General features: G+C 39.2%; 1 protein-coding gene across 5 annotated transcripts in view; it reads left to right on the top strand.

Annotated features, from left to right (window-relative positions):
- The window catches only part of LOC113008249 (collagen alpha-3(VI) chain), a 108,185-nt gene extending 87,066 nt beyond the window's left edge, over positions 1 to 21,119 (top strand). For 2 of the 5 annotated variants that reach the window (XM_080290468.1, XM_080290464.1), the window contains 39 exons: positions 1,279 to 1,890; positions 2,087 to 2,707; positions 2,870 to 3,460; positions 3,595 to 4,206; positions 4,331 to 4,665; positions 5,384 to 5,462; positions 5,562 to 5,707; positions 5,792 to 5,884; positions 5,975 to 6,028; positions 6,162 to 6,233; positions 6,339 to 6,365; positions 6,549 to 6,593; positions 6,704 to 6,757; positions 6,840 to 6,902; positions 7,179 to 7,244; positions 7,425 to 7,478; positions 7,570 to 7,605; positions 7,689 to 7,751; positions 7,901 to 7,963; positions 8,046 to 8,108; positions 8,409 to 8,471; positions 8,642 to 8,692; positions 8,858 to 8,893; positions 9,013 to 9,075; positions 9,383 to 9,445; positions 9,952 to 9,984; positions 10,108 to 10,144; positions 10,266 to 10,277; positions 10,394 to 10,887; positions 10,979 to 11,081; positions 11,286 to 11,987; positions 12,134 to 12,236; positions 12,335 to 12,390; positions 12,681 to 12,941; positions 13,814 to 13,888; positions 14,851 to 15,048; positions 18,383 to 18,442; positions 19,221 to 19,406; positions 20,297 to 21,119. In XM_080290468.1, coding sequence (XP_080146594.1) covers positions 1,279 to 1,890; positions 2,087 to 2,707; positions 2,870 to 3,460; positions 3,595 to 4,206; positions 4,331 to 4,665; positions 5,384 to 5,462; positions 5,562 to 5,707; positions 5,792 to 5,884; positions 5,975 to 6,028; positions 6,162 to 6,233; positions 6,339 to 6,365; positions 6,549 to 6,593; positions 6,704 to 6,757; positions 6,840 to 6,902; positions 7,179 to 7,244; positions 7,425 to 7,478; positions 7,570 to 7,605; positions 7,689 to 7,751; positions 7,901 to 7,963; positions 8,046 to 8,108; positions 8,409 to 8,471; positions 8,642 to 8,692; positions 8,858 to 8,893; positions 9,013 to 9,075; positions 9,383 to 9,445; positions 9,952 to 9,984; positions 10,108 to 10,144; positions 10,266 to 10,277; positions 10,394 to 10,887; positions 10,979 to 11,081; positions 11,286 to 11,987; positions 12,134 to 12,236; positions 12,335 to 12,390; positions 12,681 to 12,941; positions 13,814 to 13,888; positions 14,851 to 15,048; positions 18,383 to 18,442; positions 19,221 to 19,406; positions 20,297 to 20,337 — 6,386 coding nt within the window. In that variant the 3' untranslated portion in view covers positions 20,338 to 21,119. Of the gene's footprint in view, positions 1 to 1,278; positions 1,891 to 2,086; positions 2,708 to 2,869; positions 3,461 to 3,594; positions 4,207 to 4,330; positions 4,666 to 5,383; positions 5,463 to 5,561; positions 5,708 to 5,791; positions 5,885 to 5,974; positions 6,029 to 6,161; positions 6,234 to 6,338; positions 6,366 to 6,548; positions 6,594 to 6,703; positions 6,758 to 6,839; positions 6,903 to 7,178; positions 7,245 to 7,424; positions 7,479 to 7,569; positions 7,606 to 7,688; positions 7,752 to 7,900; positions 7,964 to 8,045; positions 8,109 to 8,408; positions 8,472 to 8,641; positions 8,697 to 8,857; positions 8,894 to 9,012; positions 9,076 to 9,382; positions 9,446 to 9,951; positions 9,985 to 10,107; positions 10,145 to 10,265; positions 10,278 to 10,393; positions 10,888 to 10,978; positions 11,082 to 11,285; positions 11,988 to 12,133; positions 12,237 to 12,334; positions 12,391 to 12,680; positions 12,942 to 13,813; positions 13,889 to 14,850; positions 15,049 to 18,382; positions 18,443 to 19,220; positions 19,407 to 20,296 lie in introns of all 5 variants that reach the window. The other 3 variants (XM_080290466.1, XM_080290465.1, XM_080290467.1) reach the window with 3 other exon arrangements.
- Positions 21,120 to 21,643: the final 524 nt, after the last annotated feature.

Genomic DNA, 21,643 nt, shown 5'->3' with positions numbered 1-21,643 from the left:
CCAGTTTTCTTTTCACCACTGTAGCCAGGCTGACAATTAGTCAGAGCTCTGTTGAGCTCTTATTCTTTGAGACTGTTCAATAAAGTCCTGCAATTAAACTTAAATAGGATCTGTCTGTCTCTCTGAATATACCCACAAACATGTTTAACAGATCATTTTCATAACTTGAAAGTCCATCCATCCATCCATCTTCATCCGCTTTGTCCGGGGCCGGGTCGCGGGGGCAGCAGCCTAAGCAAAGAGGCCCAGACCTCCCTCTCCCCAGCCACCTCCTCCAGCTTATCCGGGGGAATACCAAGGCGTTCCCAGGCCAGCCGAGAGATATAATCTCTCCAGCGTGTCCTGGGTCTGCCCCGGGGCCTCCTCCCGGTGGGACATGCCTGGAACACCTCACCCAGGAGGCGCCCAACTTGAAAGTCAAATATAAATTTAATTTCAAAAACTTATGTACAAATTTTGCAAACAACATAAATATATACATAACTATTTACATTAAAATGCAGGCAATGTCTCAGGCATTTTTTGTGCAGTGATTTACAAACCAATAATGTATTACAATAGATGCCACAAGACAGATCAAACGTTCTTGTCCAGTCATTTTTGACCAGGATACGTCCTTTAATGTGCATATTCAGCACATTAAATTTATTGCAGCAATTGTGCAATAAATGAATAAACAAAAATAAAAACATCAAGTCTCGGAGTGATGCTGACAAACTAGTTATTGAATTTATTACTCCTAGGCTGGACTATTGTAATTAATTAGTGTTGCGCTGTCCTAAAAACTTCCTGGATCAGGTGACCTTGAATCCTCCGTTAGTTATGCTGCAACAGCTTTAGGCTGCTGGGTGACGTAAAATTATGTTGTTGTTTTGTTTTTTTAAATATAGAGCTCTCAAGAATGTTTGATTATCAGAAGAACATTTTAAAAGGGCCTTCTTTTCATTCATTTGGGGTCATACCTAAAGTCTAATTTTTTTGAGTTTCTCATTTGGAGAACCGGTGTTGAAATGTAAAATTTTCGTAATTTGATCTAATTTGGGGTTTTATGAAACTTTCTAGCTGAAAGTTTTGAAAAACTTGGAAATGAGTAAGATATATTAAGAGATATACAACTTTTTTTTTGTCAAAAACAGGAAAAAAGTGACTTATTTCTTCGAATATGCACCAGAATCTTCATGATAAAAAAAGATGTAGGCTCAATTTACCACCAATACGACCATTTTATTGTCATACATTGATGAAACTGAGCCTAATATCAACTTCTGTCTTTTCCAGCTGCATCACAGGGCCCCAAGAAGGATGTCGTGTTCCTCGTTGATGGATCTGATGGCGTTGGAAGGGAATTTCCAATCATCCAGGAGTTTATCCGCAGGGTCGTCGAGAGTCTCAATGTGGGCGAAAATAAAATCCGTGTTGGTGTGGTCCAGTATGGTGACACTGCTCGGGCTAATATGTATTTAAACACACATACAACCAAAGAAGGTGTTTTGAATGGCATCAAGGGAATGAGGAAGCAAGGTGGAACACAACGTAACCTGGGTCAGGCCTTACAGTTTCTCAATCAGGATATTCTGACAGCAGCACGGGGTAGCAGAAAACAGGATGGTGTTCCACAATTTGTTATTGTTGTGTCTAGTGGGCCTTCTACAGATGATGTCCGTCGTGCAGCTTCTTCTCTTAAACAATCTAGAGTTCTTCCATTCAGCATTGGGACCAGGGATGTGAACCCCACAGAGCTGAGGGTGGTGTCGTATATCTCCAATTACGCCCACGTAATAGATGACCTTCCTGGCCTGTACACAGTTCAAGAAGAATTAATCAACAAACTCACTGAGCTGTCAGATGATGACATCAGCAGGTTGCGTCCAGAGTTCCCAACTTATGAAGGTAAATTGAATTTAATAAAATCTACAGGTTAACACAGTCCTCATTTATATTATTACTGTGTTACTACTATATTAAAGCTAGAATTATACCCCAAATCATACTGTATGTTATATATATTTATCTGTGTACACTATTAGGAACTCTCCATTCAGGATTAGTAATCAGACTGTGTTATTTTGCTTCTATTCCTTTCAAGCACCAGTACCATCTGTACCCACAGGAGGAGAAAAAAGGGATGTTGTATTTCTTATTGATGGCACAACAGCAGTGCGTAGTGAATTCCCTTCCATCCGTGATATGATAGGAAGAGTTGTGGAGAAGCTGGATGTAGGACTGGATAAGGTCCGAGTTTCAGTGGTTCAGTACAGCGATGATCCAAAGATAGAATTTCTATTGAATGCACACTCAACAAAAAATGAAGTGCTCCAGGCCGTGTCGAGACTTCGAAACAAAGGTGGAAATAATCTAAACACAGGACGTGCTCTCGAGTTTGTCGCCAGAAGAGTCTACCAGAGATCAGGCGGAAGCCGTCTTGAGGAACGTGTGCCTCAATTCCTCATTCTAGTTACGGCTGGCAAATCTACTGATGATGTATCCAGCTCAGCCAATGAACTCAAGAAAAGCCTGATAGCACCTCTGGCCATTGGTACAAGAAATGCAGACCAAGATGAACTGAGACAGATTTCCATGAAGCCAGAGCTTGTGTATACAGTTGACAGCTTGAGAGATTTTTCAAAGGTGGAAAAACAGCTTATTGATTCAGTCAAGAAAATATCCACCGATGATATCACTGAAATTTATACTCGTGTCCCAGAAGGTAAGAAATAGTGTGTAATCATTCTGTATATTTAAGACTCCAATTAAGTTCAACTGAAAGTGCTAAAGGCAGTTACTGATTGTCTACATCATTTGCTTTTTATAATTTACCTTCACTGTTATGGAGGCATTTCTTTCCTTATGTTGTGTTTTTTTTTTTCAGTCATTCTAGATCTCGGGAAAAAGGACATTATTTTCCTAATTGATGGCTCAGATAATACAGATTCTGAAGGGATTGCTCACATCCGTGACTTCATCCTCAAAATTGTTGAACAACTTGATGTGCAGCCCGATAAAATTCGTGTCGCTCTTGTCCAGTATGCAGACAAAGTTAAAACTGAATTTTCGCTCAATTCACACAACAACAAGGCAGCTGTTCTCTCTGCTATCAGAAGACTCCGTCAGATGGGTGGACGATCGTCAGACCTGGCTGATGCTATTGATCACGTTCTGCGCTTTGAGTTAAACTCTTTTGCTGGTGCTCGACCAACTGAGGCCTCCCAGCATCTTGTGGTTCTCACAGGTGGACGTTCACCCCAAGATGTTTCCCTCTATGGACCTTTGCTCAAGACCTCCCGAGTTAACTGTATTGGTATTGGTGCTGATCGTGCTGACACAAGGCAACTGATGAGTATTTCCAAGAGCTCCGCTGATGTCATTCAGGTTTCTAAGTTCTCAAACCTGCCAACAATAAAGGACAAGTTTATTAACAGGTTGAATGTTGTTGAGGATACACCAGGATATGACACTCCAAGTAAGTAACACTAAAATGTACTCATTTTACAGGGCCTAGAATGATTAGGACGTGTTGTGGATTTGGACTAAAAACCAAGGTAAATATTTTCAATATAAACATATCTTAACATATCTGTATTTCCCTTCTTGTAGCACCAGGCCTGCCTCCATCTAAAAAGGCTGATATAGTGTTTTTGGTGGATGGCTCCATTAATGTGGGCCGTGAGGACTTCAAAGAAATCATGATTTTTATCAACAACTTAATTGATCTGTTCTTCACTGAGAGAGATAACTTACAGATTGGCTTGGCACATTATGCTGAAGATGTCAATGATGGCTTTTACCTCAACACATACAGTAACAGGGATGATATGCTAAATGCTCTTGGTCAAATAGAGTACAAAGGTGGACGCAGACTGAACACCGGTGCAGCCCTTCGCACTATTCAAGATGTTTACTTTTCTAAACAAAGGGGCAGTAGGGCTGATGAGGGCACTCCTCAAATTCTTATAACTGTCACTGGAGGAAACTCAGCTGATGACAGTAAATCAGCAGTGCTTGGCTTGAAGAATAAAGGTGTGAGAGTCTTTGCAGTGGGAGTGGGCAACATTCAGAATGAGTTGGAAAACCTGGCAAGTGAACCTTCCATGGTGGCTCGAGCAAGTACCGTTCAGGAACTCTCAGAGCTCAATGAACAAATCCTGGAAACTCTGGATGATGAAGTAAAAGGGAAGCTGTGTGTCGGTGCGAAAGAACTTGCTAAAAGTAAGAGAAGTAATATTATGTGTTTCTTGCTTGTCGATGATACATTAAATTAAATGATTAAAGGTTGTCACATGATTTGGGGTGACCAAAAGTGTCTAAGGTAAAATAATATTATGTTTTACAGCCTCCAATATAGAAGTGTTGGTCGGATTTGATGTGTCCGCCCAGAATATTTTCAGTTCTCAGACCAACCTCCAGAGCAAGATGGAGGCTATTTTGCAGAGGATTTCCAAAATGGCATCCATTAGCTGCTCCGATGGGCAGATTCCATCTGTACAAGTGGGCATGCTGGCCATGGATTCTGCTTCTGAGCCGGTCCAGCTGGACTTCACAACAAATCCAGATGAGTTATTTGAGGCTTTCAGAGCTTTGCGGAGTCGTGGCCCCTTTGTTCTCAATGGCAAGACCATATCAGCTTACACCAACAGATTCAAAGTCAGACAGGATGACACTGTCAAGGTTAGTTACTCAAATATACTAAAGTAGAAATGGCCCAAGCAGTTTACATGTGTCGGTGTCAGGGCTATTCTAGGAATATTTCAATATCTGCTAAAATAATGTATATCTCAAGTTGATGTTGAAAATGTCATGTATTGTCACAAGAGTCATAAAATTTCTCTTGTGCATTTGCTTCAACTGGTGCACTTCTTAGTTAACGTTTCATTCATGTATTAATAATCTGACTTGATTGGTTTAGCAACTTAGTGTAATTATTGAGCTGAGTTAGTTTGACCTATAGACATTGCCGACAAAACTCAAAAAAACCCAAAACAAAACAAGCAAAAAAACAAAGAAACCCCAAAACAAAACAAAAAAACACAAACAAACCAAAAGCTTTTTTTAGGTTGTTGGTTTTTACCTGGGACACCATATACCATCAGAATAGCTTTAGTATGCCATGACCTTGAATCTTTCCTGGAGCTAAAGTAAAAATTTCACATGAAATCAGCCAGATCCCCTCATTGTTGGGGTCAGTTGTTTAGGTTTGTCCTTGAATTGGTCACTGCCAGTGTATATTAATTGTATTTTTTTAATATTAAAGAATAAGATCAAGGCTAAAAAACCTTTTTGCCAAACTGTAGAGTTTAAACTTTAGAGTTTATACAGTGAAAAGACTATTGGAAACTTGAAAATTAAGAAAGTATAAAACTTGTATTTTTGTTATTTTCCCCTGAAGGTTGTTATTCATCTGACTGATGGTATTGATGCTCCATATGCTGAAATGAAAAGGCGAGTTGAGGAGCTTCGGCTGTCAGGTAAAAAGATGATGAAACATAAAGTGCACTCAGGTATTATCTATCCTGAAATCGCAAAGGTAATTAGTGAACTTAAATATGTTGCGTTTTGGAAAACAGGAGTGAACAGTTTCATTCTGGTTGGGTTGGAGGGGGTACCCAATTTGGAAGAGGCATCGCTATTAGAATTTGGTCGTGGCTTCAGGTACACAAGACCCTTAAGACTGAATATCATGGACTTGGACTATGAGCTTCTGGAAGAACTGGTGGGTACTGATGATTAATACATAAAAACTATGCCTTTCATTTATGACACCCATAAACTGAAAATGCTTTCTTTTACTGCACAGGACAACATTGCAGAAAGAGAGATCTGTGGAGTGCCATGCAAATGTACTGGCAACAGAGGAGACAGAGGAGGAGTTGGACAGCCTGGATCTAAGGTATCTTATCCTAAAAAATACCCCTCAGTTATACTTGGAGATTTTGTTTTTAATTACAAAGCTTATATATGTTTTGTTTTTGTCTGTTAGGGTGGTCCAGGATTGTCAGGAAGTCAAGGACATCCTGGAGATGAAGGTGGACCTGTAAGTTTGAATGTTTTGTTTATGGTTGTTGTTCTATTATCTTCTTCATTTATCACCTCTCTGTGTCCTTTCTTAAGATTCTGTTCTGTGGTATTTTGTCAGTGAATTTTGTTGTCATGTTCTGTTAATACAGGGAGAACGGGGTCCTCCTGGTGTGAATGGAACCCAGGGTTTCCAAGGATGTCCTGGCCAGAGAGGTGTCAAGGTAAGCCCTTTAATATTAACCCTGCCATTCAAGTTGTATGGTTTAATTGTTATATATTGTTTTGTTCGTGAATACAATAATCTAACACTCTTTATTTCTATTTAGGGGTCTCGTGGATACTCAGGAGAAAAGGTACGTTTCTTTCTTTCTTTCTTTCTTTCTTTCTTTCTTTCTTTCTTTCTTTCTTTCTTTCTTTCTTTCTTTCTTTCTTTCTTTCTTTCTTTCTTTCTTTCTTTCTTTCTTTCTTTCTTTCTTTCTTTCTTTCTTTCTTACATTCTGACAAAAAAAGGCTAACCCACTGCCCCCTTATTTCAGGGTGAAGCTGGAGAACTTGGTCTTGATGGCATCAATGGAGAAGAGGTGAGTCATGTATTTTGTCTTTTATGCCATGTGTTCCATATATTAACAATTAATCATACAAAATCATATAAAATTATCAGCTTTAAAGGCTGTGTTTGATTTGGTTTTAGGGCAAAAGTGGTGTGGCTGGGCCCCCTGGAGAAAGAGGAAACCCTGGCAGAAGAGTGAGTGACTAGATGCATCTGGGTTGTTTTTTTTCTTAATACTGAATATGGTTAATGCTGAGAAATTCTTTTGTTTTTTTAGGGTCCCAAAGGTGCCAAAGGACAAACAGGAGACATAGGACAACAGGGAATCAGAGGAAACCCTGTAAGAAGCTGATTATTATGGCATAGTTTTTGACTGATTTTATGTGCATCACTTTTATTTTGCATGCATACATAGTATGTGAGAAAGGAATGTGTAAGAAGAGAGTGTTACTAATGCTTCATGTGAAGCTGCACATACTTACTTTCTAATGAATACAGTTCTTGTGATTAAGGCAATGTTTAAATATGGTTATTTTGTTTGGTTTTTTTAAGACAAATTTGTATTTATTGGTGTTTGGATGTAGCAGCGACTGAAAGAGTGATTTCTGTTTAATAGGGAACAACTGGACAAGATAACAACCAGGCAGGACCCAAAGGAGACCCTGGTGATGCTGGACCAGCGGTAATACCCCCCTGAGCTAATTATAGTGCTGCTGAAATAAATTCTGCATCTCTGTACTCAATTTAATTTTTGAGGCTTAATATCTCTTGTATATTGTTCGTTTGTTTTGTTGTTTTATTTTTTTTTTGGATATCTCTCAGCATGAATTTAATTCACTGGGATGTTTGTCCTGTATGACAGGGAGAGCCTGGTCAGGATGGAAGGAGGGGAGGCCCTGGTGAACCTGGAAGAAGGGTAAACGCTTTCACTGTCTTTTCTGATCACTTACTTGCCAAAGATTATGTTAATGAAGTTTTTTTTTTTTAATTTACTCATTCCTTATTAGGGACCCAATGGTAGAAGAGGTTCACTTGGACCAGCTGTAAGTGCCTTTTTCATTGTTAAAATAGAGTTTAATACCTGCCCTCGTAATGACAGTAACATCTTTCTGCATTATCATTAAAGGGAAATGTTGGAGGCCCTGGATCGCCTGGTGTGCAGGGAGAGTCTGGTATTGATGGACCAAGGGTAAGTTTGTCATCTTCTCACCCTATTTTGGTGCATATCTGTCTGTCTGTCTGTCTGTCTGTCTGTCTGTCTGTCTCATGAACTGGTACTGCAGCTCTAATATGTAAGTAAGTGGTGCATCACTGATGGCGGATTTGTCTTTTTCCAAGGGTCCGCCTGGACCAAATAGTGCACCGGGAGCAAGAGGAGAAGATGGAAATCCTGGACCTAGAGTGAGTGAATACAATAGGTCAAATTTTCTATGTTGATTGCATTCAAAATCTAATTTTAATGTTCTAATTTCTTCTATTCTAGGGTCCTGGAGGTACCCCAGGTCCTAGTGGAGAAAAAGGTAGAAGAGGACCTCTTGGCCGCAAGGTACTGAATGGAACTAAATTTGGAGTGGCTCATGTTCTTTCATAACAAGTTTGATTTAATCATAAACACACTGGCTTAAGCCAAGCTCTATCACATTACTGGACATACATGTGGAGTCTATTTCAGTGAACCAGAAAGCACTGTAAGAAAACATTAAGGATCTCCTTGCAAAACAAGCACATGTTATTAGTTAAATCTATAGTAAACCAATCATATTAAATATATATAGTCACACTTTATTCATCACTTTGACATTTACCTTACATCTAAAGGTATTTCATTATCTTCATATCTTTGTAGGGAGAGCCAGGAGAACCAGGACCTAAAGGTGATGTTGGACCACCTGGCCCCTTTGGAGAGCCTGTAAGAGCAAATCATCTTATTTTATTGCAATGTTACTGAATGTAAATTTTCTGAATATTGAGCAAGAAATTATTGTTTAATTGGGGGGGGGAAGGGAAGATGATAGCGTTGCTATTGTTTTCCCTCTGCTACCCCAGTATTTTGAATTAAAATATGTTTTTCTTTTACAGGGTGAAGATGGTAGAGATGGTTTTGGTGTTCAAGGGCCTAAAGGAAGAAAGGCAAGTGATTTGTGAACTGAACATGCCTAATTAAAGATAACAACCCCTTCTGTAATGTTGAATAGAGCTGTATACAGGGTGATGGCTCTGATGCATCCAAAATAAAAATTATTTTTGCAGTTTTATACAAAGAGTACTTAATGCATATGTGATTCTTCTTTACAGGGAGATGAAGGATTCCCAGGATTCCCAGGTCCCAAGGTAATGCAGAACACTAGCAGTGAACCTTTAAAACAAACTGTTGTGTTTTCCTCAGATGAGTAAACTTATTATTAGATACTCGTCATTTCCATTTATCCTCTTTTTATCCATCATTTCAGGGAGCAGCTGGAGACCCTGGCACCTCGGGTGGACCTGGATCCAGAGGAAATCGTGGACAGAGGGTAAGTTTTAAGTCCACATTTGAATAAGGTTAATATACACGTCTGTTACAGTTTCATCAGATGCCCCAGCTTTGTTCCAGATCTCAGCTGAGCAGATGTGTTTGCTGTTGTGAAGTAGAGGACAGGTTCTGAAGTTTTGGTTTAAATATATATCATGCATTCTTGGCAGCAAATGACTTGCATGCACATTTGTTTTATGTTTGAAGATAGCAAAGTACAGGGACTGATGGTCTGTTTGAAAGTACGGACATCTGAACTGCTTTAAATGTGAATTTCTTTCTTTCCCCTAACTGTTAACTATTTCCAGGGAGTCTCTGGGGATATTGGTACACAGGGACAAAAGGGAGAAGTTGGATATCCTGGGCCATATGTAAGCATCAAAAAATCTATTTTACAACTTGCGTGAATTTAATTTGCATGACATTATGTCATCAACAAGTTTATTTCAAGTTCATTTATAACTTTGCCTAGATACAGGTGTTTCATGTTTAAATACACAGTTATGGCCAATTTCTTTATATTATTTTATAACCTATTAGTGTAAGCTCTTCACCTTATCCCCCCAACTGGTTGCGGCAGATGACTGCCCCCTTCCTGAGCCTGGTTCTCTCTGAGGTTTCTTACTGTTACAAGGGAGTTTTCTTCCCACTGTCGCCAAAGCTCTTGCTCATAGGGGGTCATATGATTGTTGGGGTTTTCTCTGATTTCTTTGTATTATTGTAGGGCTTTTACATTACAATATAAAGCACCTTGAGGCAACTGTTGTTGTGATATGGCGCTATATAAATAAAACTGAATCAAATTATATTGGCTGTAACTCTCACCCCTAGGCTGGATGTTTATTTAGTTGCTGATACCCTGTTTTCTCTCTAACAGGGTATCAAAGGACAAAGAGGACAAGGAGCTGTGGTATTTGATCAGATATTTGTGTGAACTGCATTGAACAGAGCATAATTCTCATAACTTTACTCAGTTCTACGCATCACAGCCTTTTTTTAAAGAAATGTTTCTGTGGTTTCTTTGTTCCCTCAGCAATGTGACCTTGTCAGAAAGATCAGAGACAATTGTCGTAAGTATAATTTAGTAATTTTCAGCAATGTGATTTAATTTATTTTTGTGAACTATTAATGCCTATGCACTGTGTGCTTCATGAAACATCTTACCATATTCTGTGCAATTTTCTTTACCAGCTTGCTGCTTTGGTAAGTGCAAAATGATTTGCTAATGAAATAATAATTTCTTCGACTTAGACTTTTTGTTTATGTACTGTATCCACAACCACAGTGAGAACAAAAATCCTTTATGTTGACATCATTAGGTAAGCAGGAATGCCCACTCTACCCCACTGAGCTGGCTTTTGCCCTCGACATCTCACAAGGCCTTGGCCGTCCAGTCTTCAACAACATGCGTGACACAGTCCTAAACATAGTCAGAAAAATTACAATCGCTGAAAGTAACTGTCCAAGAGGAGCTCGTGTTGCTTTGACCCTGTATAACAACGAAGTCACCACTGAGGTCCGGTTTGCTGATGCCATGAAGAAACGTGCCCTGGAGGAACGCATTGAAGGACTTCAGATCCCACAGACAAGAAAGCCCCGCAACTTGGAAACAGCCATGAACTTTGTGGCCCAGAACACTTTCAAGAGGATACGCAGTGGCTTCCTCATAAGGAAGGTAGCCATCTTCTTTGTAGGTGATCAAGTTGGTCGGCCACAAGCAATTACTCGTGCAGCCCTCCGCCTTCACAATGCTGGAATTGCCACTTTGCTGCTGGTCAGACAGGAGGACAGAGCACTCTCCAGAGCGGTGCAGGTAACATAACAACATACAGCCAAAGCAAATGTTAATCTTATAGGCCATCAGTTTGTATTCAACTTATAACTTTCCTCTCCTTGTATACCAGGCCAACAACACAGCACTGGCCCAGGTCATTGTCCTTCCCAACGCTAATAGTCCACAGTACAATTCAGTCATCCAGAAGGTTATGAACTGCCATGTCTGCCTGGGTAAGACCTGTTTGGGTGGATTAGTATTTATGAAACAGCTTCTCACTTTTATTTTGTCAGATTTTGATGTACTTTTATCTAAGAATAGAGCCATTTTTTCCAAGCATTGTATAAAAAGAGACTAGATGAAAAACTGTTGAATACAGATTGTCTCAGTCCATGTAAAGGAAAAAAAATGCATAATTTTATTTCTTCTTTTTTAAGATTTCTGCTCTCCGGACCAAATCTGTGACTATGTTCCCCCAACGGCTGGCCGAGATAGGAGATCTTTCACCTCAGATGTCGACATTGACATTGCTTTTGTCATGGACAGCTCTGAGTCTACCTACCCAACTGTCTTTGCCGAGATTAAACACTATATATCTTACATGGTAGAGCATCTTCATGTGTCTTCAAATCCCACATCATCTGCTAACCACGCCAGAGTGTCTGTGATTCAGCAAGCACCTTATGAGTTCCTAAATAACAAATCTGGGTCCCCCCTTCATGTTGACATTGGCTTGACTGAACACACTTCAGCACAAGATATTATCAAATTCCTGGTAGAGAAAACACCCCAGCTGGAAGGTGGCCGGGCACTCGCAGAGGCAATTGAAAGGACGGTGGATCAAGTGTTTGAGAAGGCACCTGTACAACGTGACAAAAAGGTACTCATACTGTTTGTGACAGGAAGTGTGGAACAAGACCAGGAGCAGCTGATACGCATTGCCACTGAGGTCAAGTGCAGGGGCTACTTCCTCGTCATCTTTGGTGTAGGTGAAACATTGAGTGCTAAGGATGCAAGTGTCTTGTCAAACATGGCCAGCGAGCCTTCAGATGTCTTCTTCAAGCAGCTGAAGAGTAGCTCAGACTTTTATGACAGAAACATCCAGACCTTTGGCCAGCTACTGCCCAAGTATATCAGTAGTAAGTTCAAGATATATTTTGATGGGCATGATACATTTTCAATACCTTTTGCTTTTCTTTTTTTAATATTTTAGAATAGATTCTATTTGTTACATCAGTCTAACAAATCCTGAACTAGTTGTGTTCTATGTTGCATTGCTTTTCAGTTGAAAATGCTTTCCACATGTCCCCTGAAGTCTCCAAAAACTGCAAGTGGTTTCAGAATGACCAGCCACTAAAAAACCCCTTCACACCATCACAGGAAGTGGAGTAAGTTTTGTAATTTTTGTAATGCTGTATTATTAATGCTGGAAACATTGGTGGTTTTCTTTACAATTTTTTTTCCCTTAACATTGCCACATTTGTAGGAAACACCAGAAGCATCATGAAAATCACCAAGCAGTTCATGAAAGAAAGCACAAGGGTAAGACTGTTGTTGAACAAATTTTTCTTTACTACTTTTGCATTTTCGGCTAGAAGTACTGACAGCTTTGGTCACTTTAAGTCATACACACTGTCGCTAACTGCTAAAATTGCCTGCCCATAATTCAATAATATTTTTACACTTGTTTTAGAATATTACTTTTATCATGCTTCACAAAGTAAAGATTACTTATAAATTTATGCTTCTTGGCCATGCAGCAAAATAACATTTGTTGACATCATCCACCACAACTACAACATACTCTTTTTCTGTTATTTTCTTACACACAGATGCAGAGGAGCTGCACGTCTCTAATGTCACCTCCAGCAGCTTGAAATTGCGTTGGAGCAGGCCAGATGCAAAGCTCTTTGTTTACTTTGAGGTTGTTGTGGTGAGGCTCCATGACCATGCACTGGTGCTGAAGACCAATGTGTCGGGTACAGAGCTTGCGGTGGACAACTTGGAAAGTGCTCAAATGTATCAGGCTGTAGTCACAGCTTACACGGCCGAGGGCCAAATTGTCTCTACTCTCAAAGGCGTCATTACTACAAGTGAGTTTATAAAGACAGCTTTAGCTTTTTCAGAAATTATTCATTCATATTTTGCATGTGTTGCATATTCAACTGTAAACATGCCATTGGGGTACAGAAGTACACAAGCACAAATGTGGAAGTCTTCAAAAGCTCTTATGGAGACCACTTAAAAAGAGCTAGCTTCAAGCTGTTACAGATGTAACTATCCATTACAGGTTGTGTATCCTAATAAATTTTAGGGGTGTATAATTCTCAGTATATTAGAGTTTGTTTTTTTTAATTACCACAGGCCTGATAACTTAATGGTGATTAGATCATAAACAAAACAAAAGTGTCTGCATTCTGATGTATACCATGTACATTCATTATTGGAACAATCTTTTGCTGAAAGGTACTTGCTCATAAAGAGTTGTTTGATGTTGGGTTTTTTTGTTTTGTTTTTTTAAACCACTGTAGGATTTTTACCTTGCAATGTAAAGTGCCCTGAGGCAACTGGTGTGATTTGACTCGAAATAAATTACCCCGAATGGAATAGAATACAACCTCTACCAGATTACCATACTTTGAATACAGATTACCCCACATAGGTACTGCAGTACAGGAGGAGGAAACTGTAATATGTGTGGACATTGGTATTAACATTTGTATTAACACCATGTAACACTGGTCTTGATTTCACAGCTGTCCCAACCCTGTGATTCAAATTAAATAGTTCCCCAAAATGGCAAAATAAAATGAACTAGCTTGTTTTAGCTTCTTTGGTTTTAGGGACCACCTCAAGCCGCAGACACACCCTAAGAATTGCCCTTTCCTAGCTAAATAAATAAATTTATTGCATGCTTTCTATTTTTAAAGTTGTATTGACAAATACATTATTTATTATTTCACAGAAGCAGCTGAGCATAAGCTTGCCAGCCAAAACACAAGTACTCCAAATACCACACCCCTGGACAAACCAGAAACTGGTGAGTAACTTTGCATGCTTGTGTCTGTATATTGCTTGGAAACTTCTTTGCTTTTATAACATTTCCTATATAATTAGCAGCCATATATCGGAATACCAGTATATTGGACCTGTAATCAAAATGGGCCAGTAATATATCTTCGAAGTAGCCCCCATAGAGTTGTGTTTTGCTGGGTTTCCAAGGTATTATATTAGCTATGTAAATAAAACCTGTAGGTTCAAGTCAAAGATCGTGGTCTTCTGTAATGCAGCAATATCAAATGGGACTACTGCACTAATATTTTATTTATCAAGTCACTAGTACGTGCAAAGATACACCGCAAGTTGTTTACAAAACCTTACAAAATCGGCAGTTTAAGCCCTAGTGTCTCGGTTTGTTAATCTAATCTTTTCCCTTATGTATCGTGACAAACAATGCACTTGTGGGTAAAATGTGTGGCACTATGAAGGAGTTTGTTTCATCAGAAAATACCAAAGGAAAAGAAACCTTATAGCTGTTGGTCCTTGTGAAAGGCATAGAATTTAGAGCACAACTAAGGCATGAAAACACAAAAGTAACTAACATTTAATGAATTTAGTTACAACTAACTTGTCAGATCCATCCATGAAAACTTAAAAATAATCTTCTTTCATTCTAATCACAACTTTTTTATTTTTTAAATAAGCAAAACCTCTTCTAATATATTGCAATTATCCAGACTCCCATGTAGTGGATATAGTCTCATGCTGAATGCCATTTCTTTTCCTCTGCAGGCACTTAAACTAATTTAAAACCCCTTTCAAATACATCTGAACTTCTAATACATTTGTTTACTTGCTACTTTCAAAGCTTACAGTTTGTTGTATGCTGTATTTGTTCATCTAATCCTCACACAAATGCATCCTCTTTCTCTATTTGTCCTCCATCACTGCTATATCACAGCTATCTGTTTGTTTGTTTGTTTTTTGTTCTGCATGTTCTAGTTAATGAATTGGCAGGCCCATGCTCGCTTGACTATGACCCTGGAATGCCCTGCAAAGACTATGAGGCTAAGTGGTTCTTTGACAGAAAGAACGGGTTCTGTGTACAATTCTGGTATGGAGGTTGTGGAGGGAATGGAAATAGGTTCGACAGTGAGGCCCTCTGCTTGAAAAACTGCGTGAGGTCAGGTAAGTGCAGAGGTGGGTTGAGTATCAAAAAATTGTACTCAAGTAAGAGTAGCATTACTTTAAACAGCGGTCTCCAACCTTTTTTGCGCCACGGACAATATTTTCACGGACCGGCCTTTAAGGTGTTGCGGATAAATACAACAAAATAAAACTAGTTCCGGTACCGAAAAAAATAAAATTTATTCATAACACACGTGAAAAGACCCAGGAAAGCTGAGTTAACGATAAAAACGGTAACAAAATAACGCTGAAAACCGATAAAAACCCTGAAAACCATACATTTCACACCTGAGCCTCAACTCTCGCGGCCCGGTACCAAACGAGTCACGGACCGGTACCGGTCAGTGTCAGAGTCGAACACCCTCTGAAGGGCCATGGCGGTGTCCTCCTCTCCATCATGCAGCAGTCCAGCCCTTCGAAATCCGTTGGTGATCATGGATGTTTGCACACTTTTCCACGCTGTCAGATTCCACCGGTGGAGTTGAGCATAACTTGCTTTTCGCAAGTTTATCGCCGCTCGTCATCCACGACTCCCGCTGAATGCATAGCGCTACTTTGAAGTTTGTTTTTCACGCTACTTGTACAGCACTATGTTGCCTGGCGGATGGACATGTGACCAACATACCACTCTTGAACCCCGATACTGTGTGTCTGATCACATGCCCTTCCGCCAGGCAACGTAGTGCCGTACAACAGCGGAACAGAAAAGCCGCACCTGACTAAAAGCAGCAGGGTTCAAAGCTTGTGCAAAAAGTAGCGGCTTATAGCCCGACAATTACGGTAGGTCTGGTCATTATAGTGCTGTATACACTGCCAAGCTGCAGATGTTTGTTTGGAGCTAGCCTCCAAAAGCTGGGCATACACTGTGCGATTTTTGGCCCATTTTGAGACGATTTTTCACTCGCGCAACCATTTTGGGGATCGGCCCGAGTTTTGCCTTAATCGTGTGTGCATCGTGTAGTATACATGGGGTAACGAAAAGCAGTTAACACCTCACGACCAGCTCCCAATCATCAATCATATGGTCCCATGATAATCAAACCTGTTTGAAATCCTGTCGCCCCTCAACGCAACCTCTCACACTGCACACACACAAACACAGAAATGAAAGTGAAAAGGTGGAGCAGCACGTCAGTGCAGCGTGTGATCTGGACACAAGAGATTGAGGCACAACTTGTAGGATGAGGCAAGCTCATCCGAGTACGTAAGCTAGAGCTGCCACCCAGGCAAAAGAAAAATAGAGCTATATCACGTTATAACGTTAAAAGTTTATTGTTCTAACAATATACTTTTCATGTTCGTGCAATATACCTTTCGAACGTGATAATTATGTATATTGTACAAACATGAAAAGTATATTGTTCGTTATAACATGATATAGCTCTATTTTTCTTTTGCCTGGGTGGCAGCTCTACGCTTACGTATCGGAGGCTTTTCAATGTGGCCTCACAAAATTATCACGACTACAACAACCATGAAAAGAGTTGGATGGACATTGCTGCTCAATTGCAGCTGCCTGGTCAATGTTTTTCATTAGTAATTTAGCAAAGTTGATGGTGGTGGTGTGTCTGTGTGAGTGAAAGACACAAAGAGGGAGAGCGAGAGACAGATTTTGTATGATAAGCTTTATGTTATGGATGCACAGTTTGAGCACTCAGGTCGCATCAGAGCATCAGGCCCTGCATCGTGACCTATGAACTTCTAACCTCTGCTATTTAATTGTACAGTTTGAGCAGGAGCGGAATAACGTGACTAAAAAAAATCGCAGTGTTTGACCAGCTTAATGCAGACTGTTTAAACTAAACAAGCTGCTGTTTCGCATAATAAACCCTGTCAGCTGCAGTATTGCCTTCTGTTTTAACAGTTTAAGCAGTAGAGACAAGCTGTTTGCATGTTCGTGGAACTCCAGCGTCATTAACCAGGCTAGCTGTTAGCTTATAGGCTAACCAGCGAGCAGCTAACAGGACAGCCGAAGCTGCACAAAACACCCACAAACTTATCTCACTACAACGTAGCGCCGAAAATATGACTCGCAGCTCGAGCTCGACACAGCTGCTGTAACATAAGACTGACATCCAGCTTACCACAGCTAAAAAGATATTTAGAGAGAACTTACCGTTTCCTCAGGTTACACGAGTTGAGTTGTTTCATGCTGAAAAGTTGGTTTGTTTTGGCTCTCACTGAAGACACCGACACTGAAGACATACCTGTTCTTTTGTACTGCTTTTAAGCGAAACATCCTTTGTATGTGAGGAAAATGCTGTTCATCATCTTCAGCTCTAGCATAGACTCTGCCACGTTTTCATGTTTCTTCTTTCCGTGTGTCCGCTACTTTGAAACGCTTGGATCACTCTGCCCGCCACAGTTTCAAACTGGTCATGTGACTGCATGGCCACATCTCATTGGTAAAAAGGTTACCGGAAACTCCACTGGTGGCATGTTATCTAATGTGTTAAACTAATTATTTTTAAAAAAGTAATGAGTCGAATTTTGCAAATGTAGCGGAGTAAAAGTACCGTTTCTTCTTCACAAATGTACTCAAGTAAAAGTAAAAAGTATCGTGCAAAAAAGGTACTTTAAATGGTAAATGGCCTGTATTTATCTAGCGCTTTACTAGTCCCTAAGGACCCCAAAGCGCTTTACATATCCAGTCATCCACCCATTCACACACACATTCACACACTGTACTTAAAAGTACATTTTTTTCAAAAACTTACTCAAGTAAATATAACGGAGTAAATGTAACTCGTTACTACCCACCTCTGGGTAAGTGATGTTGTCAGGATTTCAGTGGGAGTGTGCCATCACCTGGTTAATGCAACGTATGCAACATGGGCCTCAACTGGATATGCAAAACTTACTATTTAAATTGTCATTTTTGACATATATTACGGAGCCCCTCAAGGGACATGGGAGAAAAAAAAATGAAGATGAACTTTTGCGAAATCTCGCAAAAGTTCATAGAAAGGCTTATCATACAGCTACTTCATGAATAGGCCATTGTTTGAAGTCTAGCAGATCCCAACCTAGCCTAGTTGCAACCATCTGTCATTCCTAAAAATGCACCCTTTAATATAGTTCAAGCTGCTAGAGATTATTTTAAAATCAAAACCTTGTTAAAAATGAGGCACTAGTCATAGACACCAGAAATAATTATTTCTAGTCTAAAGCTAGTTTTTCAGGAGTCAGCTCACTTTGAGACAGTCTAATAGCATCCAAACCAGGTAGTAGGGGTGGGAGCTTATGAAACAGCCAATGAAAAATGTTGTGGTATTTATTTATGTATTTTATAACAACATCTGCCCCTTTAAGGTTAAACCACGGTAATATTTTTGTATTTTCACAGTGGGAGAGCTTCAGCCAATGGTGAAGCAAGTTGAACAGGTGGAGGTCCTCCCAGATCCTGGTAAGCTCCAATATACACTCACTGGCAATATTAAGACCTGAATATCATGATTACTTCTTTCCAAAAATATTATGTTACACATGCTTTCCTTGCCAACCCACTTTATTGATTAGCTGAAATTGATGTAAATGCATGTGCATGGTATGCAAATATTAACCAGAAGAAAATAAACTTTCCCTTTGGTCTAGTTTTAAGCAAGCAAATCCATATCAAACCTTTTTAGACCATCATTAAACATATACATAACAGCCACTGGCTTTGGAAGTAATATTAGTGTTACGTATATTTTCCACACTGCTGTACGCTGTGCTGACTTTGCAGTACAATTAATACTATGTCTTCAGGGGCATCTGGATCCTCTACTGCCCTTCACATTCTCTAAACATGGCTGATGGTGCAAATAAAAAGCCAAGCCAAGGTTATATTTTTTTCTCAATGGCGTGAGCCAAGTCACATGGAGAAAATTAATGGAAAGAAAGCTATATTCAAGGATTCATTACTTTTTTTTTAGCAGAAGGCTTATTAGATAACAAGGTTAAGTCATCAGTAACTTATCAGCTTTGGAGTAAACTGCCATCACATACTCACAGCTAGGAAATGTACTATAAACCTTTATCTACCTATATGTCCACATATCTCATCTCATATGGAAAACTGCTGATCCCATCAGTCACCAAATCTCATATTTAAAGTGTAATTTAGCACATATCGCATAACCTTTAGCTGCACATGTTTTCATCCTTTTACTGAATACTATTCTTTCTCATTTTCTTCCCAGCTGCTTTTACAGCTGTGGACATTTGCCAGCTTCCACAAGAAGAAGGTACTTGTGCCAAATTTGTTCTCAAGTGGCACTACGATGCTGCCAACAAGAGCTGCATGCGCTTCTGGTACGGTGGCTGTGGTGGAAACCAGAATCGCTTCGACACTTACGAGCAGTGTGTGAAGGCTTGTGGAAAACCAGGTACTCCTCTTGTTAGTAGTACTCTTCTCTCAGTAGGGACTGGTCATATTTAATGAATGGAAAAGTTGAAATCAGCTTGCTGTTCTGCGCTAAATGTCACAGTAAATGTAACAAGACATTAAGCACAAGTAAATCAAATCATGTGATGAATCATCTTAGATGTATAAATCTTTCAGATGGCTTATTGTTTAACTATTTGTCACAGATATGTTTAAGACAAATCTAGCAGAAATGAAAATATGCCCTTATTTTTCTCTCCTGTATCTAAAAATGAATTTTGTGACTTTTTGGAAGGAATTGACCCCAGATCAGGAAAAAACTTTGGAGTAAGGAGTTAAAATGCAGCACAAAACAGGCTGATTATAACAAAATAAAGTTTTATAGCTTATAATGATATTGAGCTATGTTTCACTCTTTTACCAAAAAGAGCCGCTGCTCAGAAAACAATATTATGAACCATTTCACTGCTTGCATGGGCAAGGAGACGCCCAACACAATCCCATAAAATAGGTTTAAAAGTCATAAGCCATCATTCTGAAGGAGTACAAGTTGATTACACTTATCACTGAAAAATGGTTGTTATCATGTTGCAGAAAATTGTATCTTCAAGCCTTTCTTAACTGGCTTAAGCACAAACTCCCCTGCCTTCCTTATCTAAATATGCTTTTAATAATGACCAAATTAGCTAGCCCATATTTGGTTGAATGTAAAGCATCTACATAGAAATAGAGTTAATAAATTGATGTTTAGTTGCTGCTAGCATAACACATACACTTCTCTAGACAGTCTCTTGAGAATCAAGTGATTAAATAGAGATTTAATAGAAATACACGTGGAATTTTGTCAAATACAAAGGACTTAATCATGTTTTCTTCTTCCTTCATCCCCAGAACCAGTGAACCAAAGAGTCATTGCTACAATAAAAACATAGGACGAAAGTCACAGACATGGCCAGCTCTTACCTCCATTTAGCAGATTCTGAGGGGAACCATCCAAAATGGGCATAAAGTAATGGTGGCTGCACTGGATTCCACAAACATGGACTTTATCCCCCAACTCGTGAAGTAGTCTTTTTCACAACAAGAAGGAAGCAACACAATTTGCTGCATGATTTGTTTTAACCTACTGGTGCTACATGATATGTTTGTTTTACAGAAGTTATTTAGTGGATTTGGTTTTGTAAAATCACGTTCTCTTGAACGATCACAGTTTTCATATTTTTTTAAAATTCAGTTTTATGATTAAACAAGAAACATGTATGAATATCTTGGACAGTGTTTAGCAATGACTCAGTACATGAAGGATTTTAAAGCAGTAATCTTTTTTTATATTGTGGTTAAGTCTTCTTTTTACATTCCAGATTCACATAGCAGCATTGTTTTGTTTTTTTTTTAAACTCACTTCATCCCTGTGGATTATTTCACTATTTCACTGTCACCAAATCCACAGCAATGTTTACACAAGTCTAGTGTGGCAGCGTGTGTGTATGTAAAGACAGCGACCAACTGCTGGGATGCCAACATTAATGTAATGTTTAGTGCACTTCTGGATCCGTTGCCTCAAACACAAGATTTCCAGCTATTGAGAAACAGAATGTACTTTTCAAGCTGTTTTTATTTTTCATTTCATTTTGGATTTGCAGAAAGTTATGTTCCATGTGGGAAAGGGTGAAATAAAAATGAATTAGACTTTCTAATAAACATGAGCAACTGATTCATTTTATTTCTTGTTTTGAATTAAATGTTGCACAGCAGTAAAATGCTAGACATTCATGTCACACAGAGATGTGTTTAATGGAAGTTCATTTGCAAAGTGATAGTTTACTTCATTGGAGTAGCATGATTTAGAGCAGGGGTATCAAATTTGCGGCCCACTTCAACCGTACTTACTTGTATATTGACATGAAGAAATATAATGCAATTTGGCCCTTGAAATTACATTTTTTGTTAAGGAGGACTTGTTTGCTGTTGAGTGCAATGTTAACGTAAGTAAAACAAAACATTATATAATATGAAGACAATATGAGCAGAGAATACATGTTGAGGGACTGGCTGTGTTAGTTCAGTGAGAGAGTTGGAGTAAAGGAAACAGTTTTCACTGCCAGTCAAAAACTACTGTGTACACTTATGACTGCATTTTTATTTTGTTAAATATGAACAAAATTATAGCAGAAGTCCTGCCACGTGTCTGGTCAGAGAGAGAGAGTAACAATGTGTTTATTTGATAGTTCAATGAAA

This window comes from Astatotilapia calliptera, chromosome 16, assembly GCF_964374335.1.
Source record: "Astatotilapia calliptera chromosome 16, fAstCal68.1, whole genome shotgun sequence".
In the NCBI taxonomy this organism is placed as follows: domain Eukaryota; kingdom Metazoa; phylum Chordata; class Actinopteri; order Cichliformes; family Cichlidae; genus Astatotilapia; species Astatotilapia calliptera.
This window is presented reverse-complemented; position numbering and strand designations above follow the sequence as displayed.